At 42.5% G+C, this 20,759-nt stretch overlaps 1 protein-coding gene across 1 annotated transcript in view; it reads left to right on the top strand.

Moving 5' to 3' along the window:
- Positions 1 to 20,759, top strand: part of znf407 (zinc finger protein 407) — a 148,121-nt gene that overhangs the window by 7,010 nt on the left and 120,352 nt on the right. The window contains exon 3 of the mRNA XM_022753210.1: positions 3,808 to 3,922. Within this exon, the coding sequence (XP_022608931.1) occupies positions 3,808 to 3,922 (115 nt within the window). The remainder of the gene's footprint in view (positions 1 to 3,807; positions 3,923 to 20,759) is intronic.

Genomic DNA, 20,759 nt, shown 5'->3' with positions numbered 1-20,759 from the left:
AACTGTTCAGCAGCAGTACGAACACCATCATCCCCTAATATCTTGCCAGACATTTTTCTGCAGACTATGGATCCAGAGGTAGAACACAAGATGTTAAGTATTAGGAAACACAGATATTGCCACTGTATTCCATCCGGATGATGATGCAGCAAAGATGTTTATGATGACTGTGATGACCTCTCCACAGTGAATTGGAGAGGGTTGGAAAGAAAAGGAGCTTCTTCAGAAGTGTTTTAAGGACATTTCAGACTGAGAATGGAAAAACATTAGAGACCGTGTTAATGAAAGACCAGGACAGAAAGGTTTTTCTTGTTGACAAAGACTTATAGTACATCATGCCTGTTTGTAGGACACTGACAGTGACATACAGTAAATCAGTTTGATGGTGCTTATCACTTTTAAACATTTCATTTTTACTGTTATGTCATATGTACTGTATATTTATGGGACTTTCCAAACATAAATTTTTGGTTTGTGCTGTTTATGTTATAAATTTGCAAATCCCGGTCTTTCACTACTATTTATTACTTGTCTTTTGTTGTCTTATTGTTAACAGGTGTTTGGCGTTTTTTTTTTTTTTACCCTTTTTTTTTAACCTGAGGGAAAGAGGTGTGGTTTTAGTTGTCTTTAGCCAATTAGAGACTTCAGTTTTCTGGCCTTTTCCATTGCAGCACTACATACAGATATTTAAGCTGCATTACCCAAAGCCATCCTTCAGAAAAAGTGCGTTTCATTGTTCTAACAGTGGGCCATCAGTAGTGAAGACACCCAACCTCCATAAATCTGGCAGCCATAAGTAGTTCATGTAGTTCAGGTGTTTACCATTATGAATCTGTTGCCTTTCTCTACCACACGAAGTTCAGTTTGTACATCATGAAGACTCAGCCTGTGAAAACAGTTGCATAATGTCTCCTGTGGCTGTGGAGGAAACTTTCAAAGTTTGAAAAAATGTTGGTGCCGTCGGGTTCATCTCCACCTGGGCTTGAGACTAAAATGTTTAATAGAAGGTTGTTTTTAAAGAAGTGAGCATTTAGGCAGCAGGGGGTTAATGAATGATGTTGCATTATGGGAAAATTAAAGATCCAATGCTTTTGGAGCTTCAAGCACATTAAGGACTAAAACTCAGAATCTTTCGGACCCTGCTGCTTCAATTTTGTCATCCTTTTTTTTTTTAATGTGTCTTTGGTGAATCAACCACTTTGTTTTATCACTGGAGTATCTCTGTAATCCAGCTGCAGATTTTAAAAGCTTTTGTTGTTTTTATTTCCTGCCTACTATTCCACAGATGCCATCAAACTCTGTGTTTAGCTGCCACTGCAGGAGGAAGAGGCACTTTTCTCCTCTTCTCTTCCCCTCTAAAAATACACTAACATGCAGTTACAGTATCTTTTCACTGGCTGCCAATGTGCACAACTCAAATATCCCTAAAAAGAATCATGTTTAATATTTCTGTGACTTATGGCAGTGCATTATCAGCATTCTAATCCATTCACTGTAATGTGAAATAGATCTCTTAGCGGGCTATAATAATCGAAAACAATGTGAGTGATAAAAATAAATTTTGACTGGACATCTGTGACCCAGAGTGTGACAGATTATTACAGTGCTTGCTGCACAAACTGCGGTAGGGCTGCAGCCAACCCATGGTGGAAATTGGGACACACTCAAGTGCTAACAGTGTATATTAGCTGGTTGTAGAAATAAATATAATGAAGGCATTTATTTATATAAAATTATCATGTATTATTCTCTTTCTCCGAACCTGAAGGTTATATGGCATGTACAAGTTATCACATTGGTGTGTGTGTGTGTGTGTGTGTGTGTGTGTGTGTGTGTGTGTGTGTGTGTGTGTGTGTGTGTGTGTGTGTGTAGTGAAACATTGCATGAGGTTCTCCTCTCCTCTCAGGAAATGAATTAGTCATCCCCTGTCTCATCTGGGATGTGAAGGAACCATCGCCCCTATGTGGATGGCAATATTAATTTAACATGACACTGCATTGATGGTCAATTTCAGTTTCACGGAGGCTGTTTAAGTGGAGTGGTGGAGTATTAATGTGATAAGATGTGAGAACTGAGGGACGTTACATCTCTCTCCTCTCTGCCATGTCTCATACTCAGCCAGCCATCTGGACAAATCAGCTCCCCACACGCCTCTCTCTCACCTCAACTTTAGGACGTGTGTGTGAGTGAGAAGGAGAGAGAATTATTGTCTCTCCTTCTGTTTGTCCATGGATGATTATGTCTTGTGAATTTAATGTGTGTGTCTGCATGCACATACATAGGTGTGAGGTGGGGCTCTGAATTTAGATGTAGGTATGTGTAGGTGTGATGGTGGGTGTGGTGTGAATGTGTATGTCTGACTTTTTGTTGTTTCTTTTTTTTTTGTACGGGTGTTGATGATTTTGTTGTGTGATAGTGTGTGCGTGAAGTTGTCTGCACATTTAGGTGTGAAGTTTGCAGTTATGTATAGGGGTTTTATTTGTTTATCTGCCTTTATTTGCTCTAGTGTGTGTGCCTTTGTAACTGTGTGTAGTGATGTATGTGTTTATGTGTTTGTGTGTGTGTGTGTGTGTGTGTGTGTGTGTGTGTGTGTGTGTGTGTGTGTGTGTGTGTGTGTGTGTGTGTGTGTGTGTGTCTGTATGTGTAACATACTGCAGGGACATGTAAATGCAGAGGCTGGCTTTGCTGTTGCCCATGTGTGGACCCCCACCCGCCCCCTGTGTTTATGGGCCTTGTTAGCACAGACTTGCCTTTCAATCTTCGTTACTGGCTCAAAATTCGATGTGTCGTACTTCCAGCTCACAGCAAGTGAACCGTGCATGAACGAATTAGTAATCTACACAAAGTGCTTAATCAAATCAGCGGCTGCCCCTGGAATAAATATTGTAGAACGTCTTGGGATATTCACTGGGAGAGGGTGAGAGTTTGCTCAAAGATGCGTATGTGGGTATCATACCAGGCTGCCACTTAGATTGGAGTGTCGCACTGTGTGTTACTGGCCTAAATCTGGCTCAGGCAACCAGAGCAAGGGATAGTTTCCATTTTATTTTGCCAAATGCTTATGTTTAATTTTAGTAATAAATTTAGTAAGTTTAAATTATTTTGTTAAATTTAGAGTTGCGTTTTGTTTGGACAGTCATGTGTATAACTCATATTTCCTCTGTATTTGTTGTAAAGGACCTGGTTCCCTGTCTTAAGCCTGAAGATGTTTGTGCGTCACACAGACAGCGCAGGCATCAGCCCTCGCAGCTCTGCTCTTAAATGACGGATGGCAGGCAGAAGCATTGCCACTCTCTCAAACGCTACCCCGCCCTCTGGACTTATTAATGACAATAATTAGGGAGAAACCTCCCTGTGAAGCCCGCCAGAGTGATTAGCGCTTTAATGATGGAACGGGAGGTAGTGAGTGCACACAGAATTGATTTACGTATTCGCCCTGACCTTTGGAATCCAATTTACGCATCCACAGGCAAAGGAAGAGTAGGTAAGAGATGAAGGAGAGTGACAAGGATAGATAGAGAGTGAAAGAAGAGACGCCTGGCACTTGGAGTGTGACTGTAGTTTTTATGGGGAGTAAGGGCATGTGTTTTTATAATTCTGAAGTCATTTTGTGGCTTCGAAGTAGGTTGAAGTCCTAGCACAGGACTTATAACAGACTTACAAGCCTGGCATTGAAAAATGATCTGTAATGTAAAATTTAATTTCTGCCCAGCTGTTGTACATGTCATGTTTTATCAAACTTGCAACTTCTCTCTTTCAAACACAATATTGTTGTGGCATGTTAACTCTCCATACTTTGTTTTGCAGGATCTAAGCCCTTCAGGTGTAAGATCTGCAACTTCGCAACAGCTCAGCTGGGAGACGCCAGGAACCACGTGAAGAGACACCTGGGCATGCGAGAGTACAAATGTGACATCTGTGGGTGAGTTACAAGGATAAACAGATTTAAAAGTGACTGAAGACACTTTGTAACTCTCCGTCCTTCAGTAAATAACTAGTGTGCTCCTAGTCTTTAAGCGTGTGTGAGTGTGTGCGCACGCGTGTGTTCGACTGATATTCTTAGAAGTCTAAAAACAGCCACCTGACAATTGATGCAGCCTGATCGAGTTCAGGGACCAATTAATTAACATTTAGATGATGACATTTCCTGCTGCCTGTGTAAGCACTGGAAACGCTGGGTTTAGGAGGAATTTGCTCCAGTCTCCAGAACAGCTGGCACAGTTTTTGAGTTGAGAGTTGAAATTGAAGACAGTGAAAGCCAGCGAACGATGTGTTCCTCCTACAGCCAATTTTAAGTAGCATTTGTTTCGAGCTTATTTATGATTCAAACCAATTTAACCCTGTCTGACTGCAGTAAGAGAGGTGGGATGGGTTTGCTACTAATCTGAGGTAGATTCTTTTTTTAAAATTGTGAGAGATTTCGATCTGTAAAATAAATAAATTAATGAATAAAACCTTCCCTTACGCTGCCTAAATGTGCTGCTAATCCAAAGAATTTCATTATGTTTTTAGAGAACCTTTGTGTCCTTTTGGCACCTTTTTAATTTTCTGGTCCAAACACTAAACACATGCTAATATTTATTCAGACAAGAAAATGGGGAAAAAAAGGGCTGTACAGACTAAAAACTAATTCAAAGATTTTAGTCTCACCTTAATGTGTGAATAAACTTTCTCTAACCTTTAACTGTTACCAGGCCCTTCTAAAAATGACAAATGTATTGCTCCTACTCAACTTTCCTCATGAATTAAAGGTAAACAAAATGGAGTTTATTTTTCCTTCTTCATGGTTTCAGCTGTACAAATAATCTTAATTGGAAGTTTATGTACGTTACCACAAGCCTATAAATACCCAGTAGTGCACGAGCACAATTATTATCCCACTACCTCGTACCCCCTACATGTAGACCATATGTTGTGTTCGGCTTGTTCCATTCCCGTGGTAGACCTCCTCACTGCCTTGCCATGTTCAAATGGACGTGTTAAGCTGTTTAACATGCAGTCGGGGAATAGAGCAAATTGTGGGATTTCCAGCTTTGTGCCATCGAGCTTTTGCTGCTACCCACTCGCTAAGATGAAGACATATGTAGAGTTATTAGTTTCTCCCTCTGTGTAATTCTGTGTAAACCGTTCCATTTAGTTCAGTCACAGGCTTATTTTGTTCTTCTAAAGCCGAGCAGAGCGAATGTGTTTATTTGCTCCCGCTGATGTTCGCAAACATATTACAGCAGGAGCAAACAAGCTTTGGTTTAAACACAGCTTCTCCTTTAATGAGAGGAAAGGCTCATGTTTCACAAGCCCTCCAGCTGAAACCCTCTTCTCCCAAGTGCTGCAAATATGTTGGGCTTTGACCAAGCGCCTAGCTTTACATACACTCACTCATGCGCGCGCGCACACACACACACACACACACACACACACACACACACACACACACACACACACACACACACACACACACACACGTGGAACAGATCTCCAATATGCCTTTAAATGGGACTAATAAATACAGCCCCTGGTTTCACAAATCATGTGGATGGAGGAGCTGTGTGCTGCCAGTGCCAGCCACTGGTGACAAATCGGCCCTGTGTGTGCTTTCAGTACTGACTGATCACCAGGCCATCCCTCCTCTTGACTAAAGAGCAGCAAACACAAAGAAACCCCCAGAAATACCCTCATTAAGGCCAGAGCCATACATACACATGACCCGCTCCCCTCCTCAAACTTTTCACGTTTGATGATGTGCCCTTAATCTGAATCTAAAGCATGTTACTAATGGACGACTGTGTTTCAGGTGTAATGCGTAATGTGATTACTCGTTTTGTTTTGGGTGACCTAGAAAAGTGAGATTATAGTGCGATTAAGCTCTGCATTCTCCTGCAGATACTAATGACGGGGCAACATTTCACTTAAACAAAAAGGGTTTTTCTGGATTTTTTTGTGTGCAATCACCATTTATCATTTCAATTAGCACAGCACTATGCTTTGGCTGCTTCGTTACAATATAAAATTTGAATTTCATTAATTTACTTCATGCTTTTAGACTCTTGGGCCTCCATGTAGCATGGGGTTCTGTGGGTTTAGTTTATTGCCATTTTCTGTAGAGCATTGGCTCAGCACATTGTGTGTGTTTTTTCTTTCGTTTTCCTTTCCTTAAAAAAATCGCTCTTCACCGCCATCGATTGCCGTGTTTTCCTCGTTAAACTTTCAGACCAGAAGATTACCTCGCCGCTGACACTGAGCGAATGTATGTGCTGCACCTTAGCTGTCCACCTCACTTTGGCTTCAGCTCACTGCCGCTGGTCTCTTCTCAGGAGCGGGGGAAGTTGTTGATAGTTAAAGATCATATTGTTGTGGCATTTAATTAACAAATGCAAATGCAAGGCCAGGACAGATTGGAACCCTTGACCATGCTGCCAATCAGACCTGAGCGCGGTGGTCAGAGCCTCGCTCATCATCGCTAACACTTTATAGGCTTTCTGTCTCCGCCTCGCCGTTTCTTTCACTTCCTCCAGACGTCTGTTTGTCTATGTTTCTACCAATCTATCTGCCTATCTTTGTCTTTAGATCCGTCTTAATTTGCCTACAAAGAGCTCTTAAGGTGCAAAAACAGCAGAAAAACACAAATTGGCTGTTACATTGCAAGATAAGATTTCTCATATTTAATTGGTTAAAAAAAAATCCTCCAGCATGTGAGACGGCAGATTCTTGTATTTCCTCCCGGCGTGTTTTGTCCACAGTGGGGCTCGGCCACTTAATGAGCCTCCTCCTCCTCTCCTCCATCATCTACCAGAAAGGCCCTGGATTCAGCATTTCCACCCTCCCGCTCTCTCGTCCTCCCCAAAGATGCAGTGGACAAGCAGTGCTGTTGTAGGTGTTAAATTATGCATAAACAGTCTAAATGCTTTGAGGCATTGGTTTAATATCTCAGCCTGGGCCTTAGAAGCATTAACACTATCATGGACATGGATTGTCCTCTTGCGAACTGCCATTTTATGATTATGGGTCATAAGCTGCCCGTTTCATAGTGTCACTTCAGGAATTTGAACAAAACTTAAAAACCGTTGCTTGCTCACAACACAGAAAGTTTGCGACGTGCTAAAGTTCGTCTTCTCTGTGGAGGAGGCTGCATTGTGTTTTTCCCTCCCTCTCTCCCTCCCTCGTCTCAGTTTTCTTGACTTAGTGTTGGAGAGAGTATATATAGTCATGATTTCATGTTGGGTGTTGTGTGTGTGATTTGACTGTTAACAGGATGGGGCTGGCTCATGTCAGGGTTTTTATGTCCCCCCTGTCTTGTGAGATTGTCTGGTCTGTTCCCAGAATAGCCCATCAGTTCCGCCCTGCGTGGCTCATCCGCTATAATGTGCCTTAATGCCCGGGCCTGTATGAGTAGTGTGAGGCCTGGCAGTGACAGTGGAGAAGCATCTTAGCTTGCTGCTTATCCAGAGAAAGCCGTCACTTAACTCAGCCCCTCTATTGTCTATCTACACCCCTCTCCTTCTCCCCTGACGTGATTCTCTATAATCCTCAAACAGATTCTGGTTAGAACTCCCTGAGAACTATTTTTATGTTTTTTTTTTTACTCCCTTCCTCCCATTTAAACATTAATGGTTGTTGCAGATGAAGAGAGGGATCCCTATGAGGATGATTATAATGTCACTCCACTGATCTCCCGCCGCCCCGAAATAATTGTACATCATCGCTTCATAACGTGTCAGAGGGACACGTTGGTGGCGTGCAATTAAAACTGCAGAATATAATACACCAAATTACTGCCTGTCATGCCTACGAACAACACACTCGGTATTTGAGTTACACTTAATCATCACGTACATTAGCGATTTCACTAAGATCCCTTCACCCCACCCCCTCTGCTTATACAGCAAGGACGTTAAACACACTGCTCCTTGCAGGCTGAGGGATTGTGTCTGTGATACAACAGCTCTAGGGTAGCTACATATTTATGTTAGAGTTAGACCTTTTGAAAGCTGATACTGTCCTAAATCATTTAGCTGTTTGTGACCACGAGCGTGCACCATGTGTTGGCAGGAAATGGAATTATGAATTCATTAACACACAACAGATGTAAACACTGACTATTTTCCCCCAACAAGTCAGATTCAGTACGGCTTTTGTGTTTGCATATTTCATTAGTATTTTTTTTTTTCAACCTTCAGATCCCTGTAAATATGCACGTGGTGGATTGTAAAGTAAGAGGATATAAAAGATTTGGTGTGCTCACCTCAAGGCGGGCTACTCCCAATCTTATTTCCTTCTTTTTAAACAGTAGTTATCATGGTTTGCATTTGAATTTATCTCTTTAATATCTTTATTTATGAGATGAATAAATAGTTTGACCCTAACCCTGCCCCTAACCCTAACCTTATGCTAAAGCTAAAATGGTGGTGAACTAACTTTGACCCGGGGGTTATGCCCTCCAGTGAACTTATAAATATAAAATGGCAGCCACATGTTCATATATCTATTGTATATCTAGATGTGTACGGCCTGTTTTTACCTGTTGTGATCCATCTCATTCATGTGTGCTCATCTGACACAGGGCCTGGTATTTATTCCCATCAGGAAGATGTATTAATGTTTACTGCCTCGGACACTTTAGAGTTTGTGTCTGGGAACATGGTCCTTGTCAGTCACTGTAGTCGTCTGCACCAAAATAAACACATTTTGCTCTGATGCATTTAACTAAATTTAGTGTGCCATTATCGGAAATGAAATAAGTAACGCTAAAGGTCATTTGGAAAATAATGCAGAAAGGCTGGTCTGGAAAGGTTAAGTATGTGAAGGAGCTGTTCTGATGATAACGAGGGCTGCGTATGGCTTGGAGAGCTCGGCGTTCTGGTTTGACTCGGCACTCTGCGATCGCTCTTTATGACCAAGACAGCTTTACAGCCCGTTACCCCCCATAACACGATAAAGCACAGCATAATGGATTGGATGTGTTTAGTAGCCTTGGGCTGATGTTTGTAAAATTAATGTTTTTTGCAATAGAAACACACTCATGCACAGGCACACATGCACACACAGAAAAAGGCAAGAGAGGTAAAAGAGAGGAGAGAGAGAAATCAATTCTAGACAGCATCAATGTATCAATATAAATCCAGCAGTGTACAGTTTTACACTTTTTATACTTGTTTTGGACCTAGATTGTCAAACTTTATTTCCTCACAAGTGACGTGTCCTCGCAGATTTCTCTCAGCTGTAGAGACGACCACAAACATATGCCTTCGTTAGCTGAGTTTAGATTATAGGCCTAACTCTTAGCAGATAAAAGCATTGAATGCTATTAAGTGTGCGTTTCAACTTGCACAGCACAAGTACTTGAGGGAGATAAAGTCTGTTTGCTCGGTCAGTCTCGTGTTGGTGAACGGAGGCTTTTGAAGCATTTGAATGGGACCCCACTCAGCATCTCCTGAGCACGAGAGACAAAGCGAGAAATCTCTGTCAGCAGATCAGTCCTATTAGGTTTTAATAACAATTTCATATTCTTTAGTGTGCCCTGAACACGGGCCTGGGGGGGGGCGGCTTCATAATCAAAGCATTTCCCTTTAATCAAAGACAAACAAAAACAAAACATTGGGTCCAGACGCTACACGGCAAGATCAGTAGTTAAGCTAGGGAGCCAACACAGCACATAGTCTTATGATGGTAAGTTATACTACTCTTGAGGACTTTCTAAGTTAAGAGGCTGTTGTCTGCACCACGTATGACCTCAGTAGCATCTTTTCTAAAACATTAAACTTCTTGTGGCCTCAGCCTTTCTTAGCTTATTATCACTTTTTGTTTTGGTAAATCTTAACTTGCAGCACTTCGAGGAGAAAAATGAAGAGTTAGTGATCTTTACCTTAAAAGACCCTATCTTGATAGCATTTATACACTTTGAATTTACCTTCTAAAGATTAATATGTGCTAACAAAGGCAATTTGGCTCCATTCGATGGAGAAACATGAGTGAAATCAGTTCACACCCTCCACCCCAAAACCGGGTCCTCCATTAAGGAAGTAGAAACTTTATCCTTTAAAGTAGCTGAAGTATTTTAAAAATGTTGCTGAACAATCCGTTCTATAGAGCTAATCATGTCATAGGTATATTGTAGGAGAAAAAATAAAGAGAGGGAAGTTAATGAGTGATTAACAGCAGCAATTAAAAGATGAAGAGGAAGGCAGATGAAAAAAGGGGTGTAATTAAAATATCAGTCCTCTCATTGTCAGAAGTGCGAGTGTCATCCATTGTGCACTTATTAAAAAGCTGGGTGGAGGGGAAGGAGGCGAATGGCGCTTAATTCCAGCAGCCCAAAGTGTCTGGTAATCTGCCCATGGATGGAGCTGGAAAAGGCTGTAACTCATGTTTAAGTGTTGGGGCCGTGTCATTGCAGGTTCACAGTCATGCATTTCTGTGTTGACACCCATCGGGGCAGGGGATATTTGGCAGTCAGGAGTAATTTAACTTAATTAATGGGATGCATATTTGATGGAGGAATAAAATATCCCTGCTCAGCAAAGTGGAAAAGGGGAAAGATTTAGTGGGAGTTAAAGGTGGAGGGGAGAGTAATTTCTGCATTCAGTTACCGGCTGCTTGAGAGACAGAGAGGGAGAGAGCAAAGGAGAGAAGGAGGAGAGAGAGAGAGAGAGAGGGAGAGAGAGAGAGAAAGAGTGAGTGAGTTGAGGCTGATAAAGATGGCAACCGGGAGAGAGGATGAGAGATGGATGGTTGACACAAAGCTGAGCTGATGTGTAGAGGGGAATGGGCTGTCCCTCCATTGAGAGGACCATCAGACTGACAACGCTTGATTTAATTGATATCCGGACTGAGTCCTTTCTCAGCGCAAACAGACACATTACGCTGGTTTGCAAAGTTGTGGCAGAGCTGCCGTCTGCCAAGGGCCCTTTTAATATTTATGAAGGGGCTTTTAAGGGTGTTCGGCAACTGTCTCCTCCCTCCACCACCACCGCTGCCCGCTTTCCTACGTCTTTTACTACTAACACACACACACACACACACACACACACACACACACACACACTTTACCTTGCACTCACTCACACAGCAGACATGCAACAACACGCTGGTTCTCCCAGACAAACCCGTGGCCTGACGAAAAGCTGTCACGCTGCTCTTAATCTCCCCTGGCACTTTTTAATTGACTTCCTGTAGGTATAGATTATTTTCATGGCGAGTCTGCCACCGAGATGTTTGATACCGTCCCGGAGACTGGCATCTGGGATGCTTGTAGCTCACCGGAGATGACGCTGCTATCTCTGTCTCTCTTCTTCTGTCTCTCTCTCTCTGTGATGGCCAGACTTATTGGGGGAACAGGGGAGAGGTAAAATGCAATCAGTCATTGCCATCATCATAATTGAGCTGATGTACCTGCTGGGAGTGCTGGGGAAATGTTGACTTGGGTAGAAGGGACTCTCTTTGTGTCTGACTGAAGCTGTTAGTAGGATTAGACCGATACGCAGGGCAGGTATTGGCCCTCTGTTAAAACCTGGATGTCAGCCAGTCTCTGTTGTCCCACTGACATGATGGATATGATGCAGGTTGTTTGATAACATACTCTATTTATTGTGCAATTAATCTACACTATCCTGCTTGTCTAAGGTAAGCCCTTAAGTCTAATGAAACCATTTGATTAGATTCCAAACATTTATATGTGGATTATGGTTATGATTAGTAGTTAGGTCAAGTTAAATTCATTTGTATAGCCCAGTATAACTTATAATGTTTCAGTGAGCTTTATAAGCACAGAACATCAGCAGGGTCTAACTCAGCCGAAACTCTTATAGAAGAAATACCAAGAAAAACTCCAATGGCTGAGCATGCAACAGGAGCCACAGGTAGGGAAAAGATCATTACAAAAGTGATTTTGATGGAATATACAGTAATTTATAAGAATTATAAATGTGAGATTATAATACTTTATGTCCCATACTTTTGTTACAACGTTGTGCCCAAGGCTGTAACGAAAGTCTCATGGAGAAACACAGAGTTGTTGTAAGTTTCAGATATTTTGGCCCTGAAAATGGTGACATTTAAAGTTATGAAATACTGGCACAAACTGTCAGCTGTCAGTGGCCGGAGTCCAAAAAACACTGTTAGTGATCCAAGCCCTCATATGCATCGGTACGCCAAATACCGCTCTCACTTTGTGTATCACATGTAGTCTGGCCCACACATGCTCATACCAGGCACACAAGCGGACAGGGCCTCCGCCTACACAAACCCACCCATTTACACACTTTTGTACAGAGCCACACACTGTCCTCTGTGATAAAACGCTGCACATATGACATTGTGGATTAATCAGGCAGGATATGTCTAAGATCCTGTTTGTGGTTCTCTGTGTGGGGTCTGGGGGCCCAGCATGAATCCGTAGTGGGGTTTAATTTTATTGTTTTTTTCAAGCCATGAAGATTAATCAGAAACAGAATGTGGACTGAAGTTTCATAGCCTCCGCGCTTGACAGTCCTAGAATAGATAGTTATGTGGTGACTTGTACATTATGAAACAGTATCGAAGGGGCAGGACTGTTCTCAGATGGTGTTTGTCAGCTGCGATCTTTATAAACAGGCTTCCATTTTTAATGCAGAGCTGCGGAGTGATTACATAGATGTCTGTACTCCTGTTTTATAATCTCTCACATTAACTTTGGCCCTCATGTCTCTGTAGTCCATCATTTCAGACCATCCTTCAGGCTTAATATCACGAGATCCCTATGATCCTCAGATTTATGAAGTGATATTGACCATTGTCTATGTGAAACCGATAATAAGCCTTGATGAATGGGTGACATTAGTGATGAAATTACATCAACCTTAACAGGCTATTGTATTAACACACCTAGCCGATCCCACTCCTCCCCGCCGCCCGTTTAATTGATTAATTGCTGACGTGGATGGATGAGGGGTTGTGGGTCCTGAATCGGTGGCTGATTGCAAGTCAACCATAAACAGGAGCAGCCACAGTGGGCCCTCAAGGGCAATATTCATGCTCCCCAACCTTATGGTGATTCCTTATCCAGCTCTGACAAGAGGAAAAATATTCGGCCATAAAAACGCTGGTATCAGCGGGCTGACATATAAAGCCCTCAGTCACTCCCTCTCTCTCTCTCCCTCCTTTTCCTGTGTTGCGTCTCCTTTACCTCTGAGTCGCTCAGCACACCCGTCGGACTCTGAAATCACCCGCCCTCCTCTGCATGTGTAGCTACAGTCCCTCAGGTGGCCCCGGCGCCTCCCCCAGCTTTAAATATGAGCAAATAATGGCGGAGTGAGTGATGCTGCCTGTGTCCTTGACTGGGATCCTCTGTGTGCTATAGCCACATCTCACTGTCTCCGAGCCCCGTGGGACCCATAAAACAACCGCGTAGAAAAACTCCCAAGGCTTGTTGGTGGCATCCGTTGGATGGATGCAGGGATGCAGAAAGGCAATGAGGTCTTTGTGTGAATGTGTGTGTGTGTGTGTGTGTGTGTGTTTGGGGGGGGGTAGATAATGTTTGCACGGCTGTGTATTTAATGAGAGGGGCACTGTGCCCACTTTAATGTGTTTGCATTTCAGATGTGGTGCAACAAAGTTATTAAAACATTATACTGCATGTCAGATCTCTTTTATATCTTGCTGTTTGTTTCCCTGCATCCTCCGCGGCCCCAGCAGCTGATGTTGGGTTTAGTGGTGTGGGAGGTTAGGATCAGGCTTTGTGGCTGCCACTAAAATCTCTTCATCAGCACAGTTGCGACCAAACGGTGTCGAAGCTCCTGACAGGGGCAGATGGGGGGTAATTTTTTGAGGAGGATAAAGACTAAGGAGGGAGGGGAATGGTTTGGGGGGAGGTGCTTGCCTTCCAATCCGGTATCCACAAGTGTCAGGCCTGCAGGAAAGCAGACTGGACATGTGGCCAGAGAGGACGTAGACCCCATTGTCAGCCACATTGTCTTGGCTCTCCTCCACGACTGCACTAATGTTAACCCCAGTGCCACCGAGCTCCTCCAGACCGCGGCCTGGGTCTGAACCCCTGCAGCCGGCCGTGAAAACGCTGACACATCGATTACCCCGCAGGAAAAAAACACGTTGAGCGTGATGAGGAGGAGCATGCCATGTGAAGAGGAAGCATTTATTCATTTATTCTGTTTATTCAGCAAAACAAACAGAGGTCAGGATTATGCTGCAGCACTGATAGCTCTGTGTCTATTACAGTTAAATTTCAAATTAAGAGAGTTCGCTCTTCCCGCTTTTATGGTCATTTCAAAGCCTGCCTGCTGCCATCCAAGCCCCCCCCCNTGGCTGCCACTAAAATCTCTTCATCAGCACAGTTGCGACCAAACGGTGTCGAAGCTCCTGACAGGGGCAGATGGGGGGTAATTTTTTGAGGAGGATAAAGACTAAGGAGGGAGGGGAATGGTTTGGGGGGAGGTGCTTGCCTTCCAATCCGGTATCCACAAGTGTCAGGCCTGCAGGAAAGCAGACTGGACATGTGGCCAGAGAGGACGTAGACCCCATTGTCAGCCACATTGTCTTGGCTCTCCTCCACGACTGCACTAATGTTAACCCCAGTGCCACCGAGCTCCTCCAGACCGCGGCCTGGGTCTGAACCCCTGCAGCCGGCCGTGAAAACGCTGACACATCGATTACCCCGCAGGAAAAAAACACGTTGAGCGTGATGAGGAGGAGCATGCCATGTGAAGAGGAAGCATTTATTCATTTATTCTGTTTATTCAGCAAAACAAACAGAGGTCAGGATTATGCTGCAGCACTGATAGCTCTGTGTCTATTACAGTTAAATTTCAAATTAAGAGAGTTCGCTCTTCCCGCTTTTATGGTCATTTCAAAGCCTGCCTGCTGCCATCCCCCCCCCCCCCCCCCCCCCCCAAGCAAAAATCTGAATAGTTAGACTTTCACAGGCTACATAAGCTTCGAATAGACCCCAAAAACTAATTTGTTTCTTTGAGTCCAGCTTGGAGCTCAAAGAAACAGATGCTGGTGTTCAGGTCTTGCAGTCTTTTCTTTGAACATTAGATGGCGCCATTCAACTTGCTAGAAACCCACAGTCAAAGATATCATTTGCATTTGTGACTGCCTGGTGTGTGGTACATGTGGATCTCTTGCATGAATGAAATGCAATTAAGATTCTATCCTTTCTGTTGGAAGATTTCTTCAAATCTGTGACTCTTTTAACATTTATCTCAATTGATATTTTTCATTTTTAGGTAAAATGCAACTAGAATATGTGTTAGGTGTAATTGTGCATGTTAGTGGTGATGTCTGAGCTGTTGGAAGTAAGATAATGAAGCAAAACTTTGCTATAGATTGAGTTGATTTGTTTTGGATTACAAGTACATTACATTGTACAATTAATTAAATGTGCATATGCCTACAAACTGAGATGGCTTTTTAATGTGCTCAAGTGTCCAGTGCTTGCCAAAGTCCTACTTTCAAAAGTGGAAAAATTTGTTAAGAGAATATTTCCCTGTCTCTTTGGTAAAACTACACAGTGGGTGTTAGTGCAGCAGTAAATGAGCTGAGTTGGAGGCTGGGCTTGTGGCAGGGCAGACGTAGCGTTCAGAGGGGTGTCCCTGCCGGTGCTGCTTTAACTAGGACAAGCCTCTCTATACCGGTGGACCTCAGGGGCCGATCAGCAGGTCTCAGGAGAGGCTCCCCGCACCGCCGTCTCACCAGGCCTGTCACAAGGGGGCTGATGCTGGGCTGGCTGCCTGGCTGGCTGGCTGGGTGTGGGGCTGCCGTGATGATGGTGGCGGCGGTGAGTGGGTGGGTGGGGGCTGACATGCCGAAAGGGCAATTACAGCAAGGACAAAGACTACACAGTGATAAGTCCCCACAGCACCCTAATGAAGAGAGCAGGTTAGCCTGTTAAGAGGACTGGGGAAATGAGCATGGCCTCAGTCCGTGTTTGTGTGTGTTTAACCTACCCGAGGACGATACATTTTCTGAGGTCATGTTGCTACCACGCTCGCTAACCTCACTGACTGATGCCTTCCCGAGCTGCTGTTTTTCCCCTAACAGAGAAAAAGCAAACAACGACATGAAACTGGAAACCAGTGCATCTTTAGGGAATTGTATTCCTGTGGCTGTGTATAGTGAGAAAAGAAAGTCCCGATGCAAGCTATTAATGAAGTGAAATCTTTAAAATATCATGCCTTCGGTGGGTAATTGTTGCACATTAGTGGATCTACAATTTGTTTTTATCACACCACTTAATGATTTTTTTTTAATAATATCTCACTTAAAAATTCACTACATTATATTGTGCATTTTACATGTGAAATATATTGATGAGTCCGTTGGTCAGCAGTTGTGGAATATATATTCCCGGGTATTAAAAAAAAGTGTAAAACAGAAAATGAAAAAGGAATTCAGGAGAAGAGAATCATTTCCAGAGAAGGATTAACTGCTTTCCTCTTTTGGTCACTTTTGCATATCAAGCCTGGATGTGATTATAGCCAGATCGTGTTATCAGGCAACACATTCCAGATGAACCAATACTCTCTTCTTCTTCTTCTTCTCTTCTTCTTCTTTTTCCTTTCGTTCTTTTCTTCTAACCTTTTTTTTTCTTTCCTTTTTTTTTTTTTTTTTTGGGGGGGGGGGGGGGGTGCAAAGAGAGATGGTGTGTACCTGATACTGCTGTGTTGGCACACCCGTCTGGGATCTGATAAGAGAGCCTCTGGAGCGGTGCTTATTCAAATCAGTGCATGTTCACAGTGAATAGGAGCAGGTAAAGGCAATAAGATACAATGCGATAACCTTTCTGGAGAGGGAGAGAGAATAGTTTTACACTGTTTCACAGCTCTGCTACACCAGATGAGGGATTTTCAGCAGAGCCTAATTGATTTGCTTTATCCTGATTTTCCCCAAAAAAAACTAAAAACAAAAACATTCCTCTCACTAGTGCGACTCAGAACGGATGTTAGAGGAGTTTATGCAGTTTTGCGATACACTGCAGTGATTTTATTGTAAGACTTTTTTTTTATTTGCTTTGTAAATTGATCAGCTCTCAACCTCCTCATTGACCGCTTTCGACTGCTGTTTTGGCGCTACTCGTAAGTGTGTGTTTGTGGACTGGTCTCTGTATCAGAGTGAGTGAGTGTGTGTGTGTGTGTGTGTGTGTGTGTGTGTGTGTGTGTAAATGTGGATGTGCAGTTCCATGTTTATATTAAATACATATTCAAATGTCACATAATCAATTTAGTTTTTTAACATTCACCCTCCGTAATCTCTTTTAGACCAACTCTGAGATAAAAGCAGAAATCTACTCCGGAGTGTGGGTGCTACTTGTAAGTGAGTTTGGTGAATGCATGAGAGTGTTTGTGTGTGTGTGTGTGTGTGTGTGTGTGTGTGTGTGTGTGTATCCGTGCATATGTCACAAACATCACATTAAATCAATTTAATTTAATAACACTGATCCGCAGTGATCAGTTTTAGAGGCACAGTGCAGAAATCTGAAGTGAGGCTTAAAGCTTAATTGCGGAGTGGAGGGTGGTGTGCCAGGGAGTCTCAGGGGGTGGTGGGGGGGTGGGTGTAACATATGTTGCGTGCACTCAGTGCAAGACTCAGCAGTGATAGTTAAACATTGGGGTGAAATGCATCCTCCAAGGGCCTCTGTGTTAATGTGTTTGGCTTGTACTGAACTCACCCTCTCTACATATCCCTGCATTGAAAACTACAACGCTGTAAACCCGTCGCCCACACTCAACGTATTTTGATGATACGAATTATGAAGAAAATTGAAAAATTATTACAGTAATAACAGTAATTACCGTGGCTAATAATTATGACGCTGCTGCAATATACAAATAATTTTTTTAAAATTATTTACCACTTTAATGTTTAAGTATAATTCAGAAAATAATTATTTCTGTGTGCCATGTTAATTCTTAGCATTGTAATTGGTTATTCATTTTAATAGGAGACAGGATGTGAAATTTTCATGTTCTTGTTTGTTGCATTTGGGCTCTTTCTTTTCCGCTTTTCTGTTTATGTGTGTGCATGCGTGTGTGTGTGTGTGTGTGTGTGTGTGTGTGTGTGTGTGTGTGTGTGTGTGTGTGTGTGTGTGTGTGTGTGTGTGTGTGTGTGTGTGTGTGTGTGTGTGTGTATGAGAGACAGAGAGAGAGAGAGGGAGAGAAAAAAAAGAAAGAATGTGCAGACTTGTGCTCGCAAACAGGTTTTGATGCAGGTCTTGCAGTTAGAGGCGATGACTTGATGTGTGGTCACGAAAATATGCAAAAGAATTAAAAAAAAAAAGAAAAATATATATATATAAAAAAGAATTAAAAAAAAAAAGAAAAATATATATATATATATATATATATATAATTGTACCTCTCGTGTATTTAATATACTGAAGGTATTTTAATACACATCGAGCTTTTTATCTTTATGATACTAATGTGCTTTGGAGTCTGCAGATAGTGATATTGCAGGATTCTGATATGCAGTATGATGATACTATAATTTCCTATGTAGTAGGCTATTGTGCAGCTCATTACGGTCAGGGGTCTAATGTGCAGGCTCTCTTGCTAAATTAATCTCTCCTCTATTTTCATATTGACTCTCACAGTATGCAGCCTACCAAGTGAACAAGATAATGAAACACCCCCTTTTCCCCTTTGCAACCAAACACCACTAATCTAATATATTAGTCAACCATGCTTGTGTATGGGTGAGCAATTATTCTAAAAAGTTTCCACGCCGTGCCGAGGTGACAAAGGGAATATGGGCAAGGAGGACTGCAGACACATTTGACGGCTGCTCGGTGATGCTGATAGGCCAAACGGTGGTGGGAACCCGCCACTTTTAATCATGTGGAGGGTGACGGCTTTCATAAGAGCATGCGGCGACTCTGACAACTCTAATAAGGAGAGGTGACAGAGAAACTTTCTGTGTTAGCGGCAAAACAGAGGGGGAAGGTCTCCTTGTTTTTTCTCTTTATGCATGTTTTTTTTTTTTTTTTGTTTTTGGTTGAGTATAAGAGATGAATTTCACAATCTGAGACTGGATTTGTGGTGAAAGAATGTCAGCATTAATAAAGGGCTTTGGGGACAAGGTCACACGGGTCCCTGTACAGCAGAGCACCCTGAGCCTGTTTGTGGCTTTGGAGATAGGCAAAACATGCTAAGACGTCTCCCTGTGCATAAGGTAAACCGGCTGGAGTTTTGCCCGTCAATGTCTCATCGCACAGTCTAATTTATGATTCTTCAGCCTTTTTTATTCAAAGACAATCTCAGCTCAGGAAAAAAAGGGAGCGAAAAGGAATGATGCTTTGAGGATATAATTAAAGATATCGTTCAAAGAACAACTTTTTGCATATTTGAATTATTACTGTCGTTAAAAACCACACAAAATATGGAAATATGATTGCCGGAAGCACATAAATCAATGATCAGCAAGGCCTCAGAGCCCAATAAATATGGGGAGTTAAATACTTTAAAATGCAAATCACATCTTAAAATTTGCATATGGGTGAATTTAAAGGAAGTGTGCTTCCTTAAGACCCTCTGAGGTAGAAACGGGTGGAGCTGGAGGGGGTTTGGGGGGGACACAGACAGGCAGCCAGAGTCGTTCTTATTTTTTTTTTTTTCCCGTTGTCATTGGTCAAGTTGTTGGATCGTTCTAAATGATAGCAGCTGAAGTGGGCTGACAGACACGACTGCATCTCTTTTGTGGATCCAGAAAGTGCCTTAAGTGATCTGAATAATTAGGAGTTAATTATTCTTCATCCATCTAAATCAGAAGAGGACAGATATGGGAATGGAATTTATAATTTTAGCCCGACGTCCTGTCTTGTTCTAATGTGGTAAACTAAAGTGACTGTGAATAATACCTACTGACCTTTGAGTAATTACGCCTCGCCTGGCAATTTGCTTGCTGTTGCTAATTGAGGGTATTGATTCAGTGAGATTCATATTAAAAATACATATGTTTTATGGCTGGGATTTTTTTCTTCTGGTTGTCTTTAATGTATTATTAATCCTTATTATTTTATTTTATTTTTTTTTTTTTGTAACAATAATTAGCAGACAGGATGTGCTACACCGGAGGGTTGGAGTACTTTCTTTGTCCTACTCCTACTCGCTGTTGCAGGTGCTGTATATTTTGCCAAACTTTCTGCTGAATCTGAATTACTTTCCATGTTGTGTGAAACGCTACATCTAACAGCAGCTGTTGATGTGAAGTTTGCCACCCAAACTGGACGTAGTACAATTAAAATCACTACATTATATTGCATATTTTTTCATCAAATAGTGATGTCTTCAGCAGCAAACAGAGATAAATAGATTGTAAATTTTAGATAATTTTCCACAAGGCTTCCACATGAAGGCTATGATCCCACCAGTTTAGCATAACCACCCCCCCAACCGTGTTGTTTTCCCCCCCTCAGACATTTAAAGACGCTCTGGCGGCACCACTGGATCAATGGACATGATGTCTCTTTGTGCATTAACACTCAGGTTAGAGTGTTAGGTTAAAAACCTGCCCAGCACCTCCCCAGGAAAAAAAAGACAAGAGAGAGAGAAAAATCAATTTTCCCTGTGGAGTCAGAGGGGTGATCTGTTGGTTTTGAAGGCATCCCTTTACCAATATGTATATATGTGTGTGTGTGTGTGTGTGTGTGTGTGTGTGTGTGTGTGTGTGTGTGTGTGTGTGTGTGTGTGTGTGTGAGAGAGTGTGTGTGTGAGCGAGCAACGTGGGGTGGCTGGGACTGTCACTCGTGAGTGTTTGCATGTGTGAATGCCCTT

This window comes from Seriola dumerili, unplaced genomic scaffold, assembly GCF_002260705.1.
Source record: "Seriola dumerili isolate Sdu_G_001 unplaced genomic scaffold, Sdu_1.0 BDQW01000191.1, whole genome shotgun sequence".
NCBI lineage: Eukaryota > Metazoa > Chordata > Actinopteri > Carangiformes > Carangidae > Seriola > Seriola dumerili.
The sequence above is the reverse complement of the archived record's forward strand: the minus strand, read 5'-3'. Positions and strand labels throughout refer to the sequence as shown.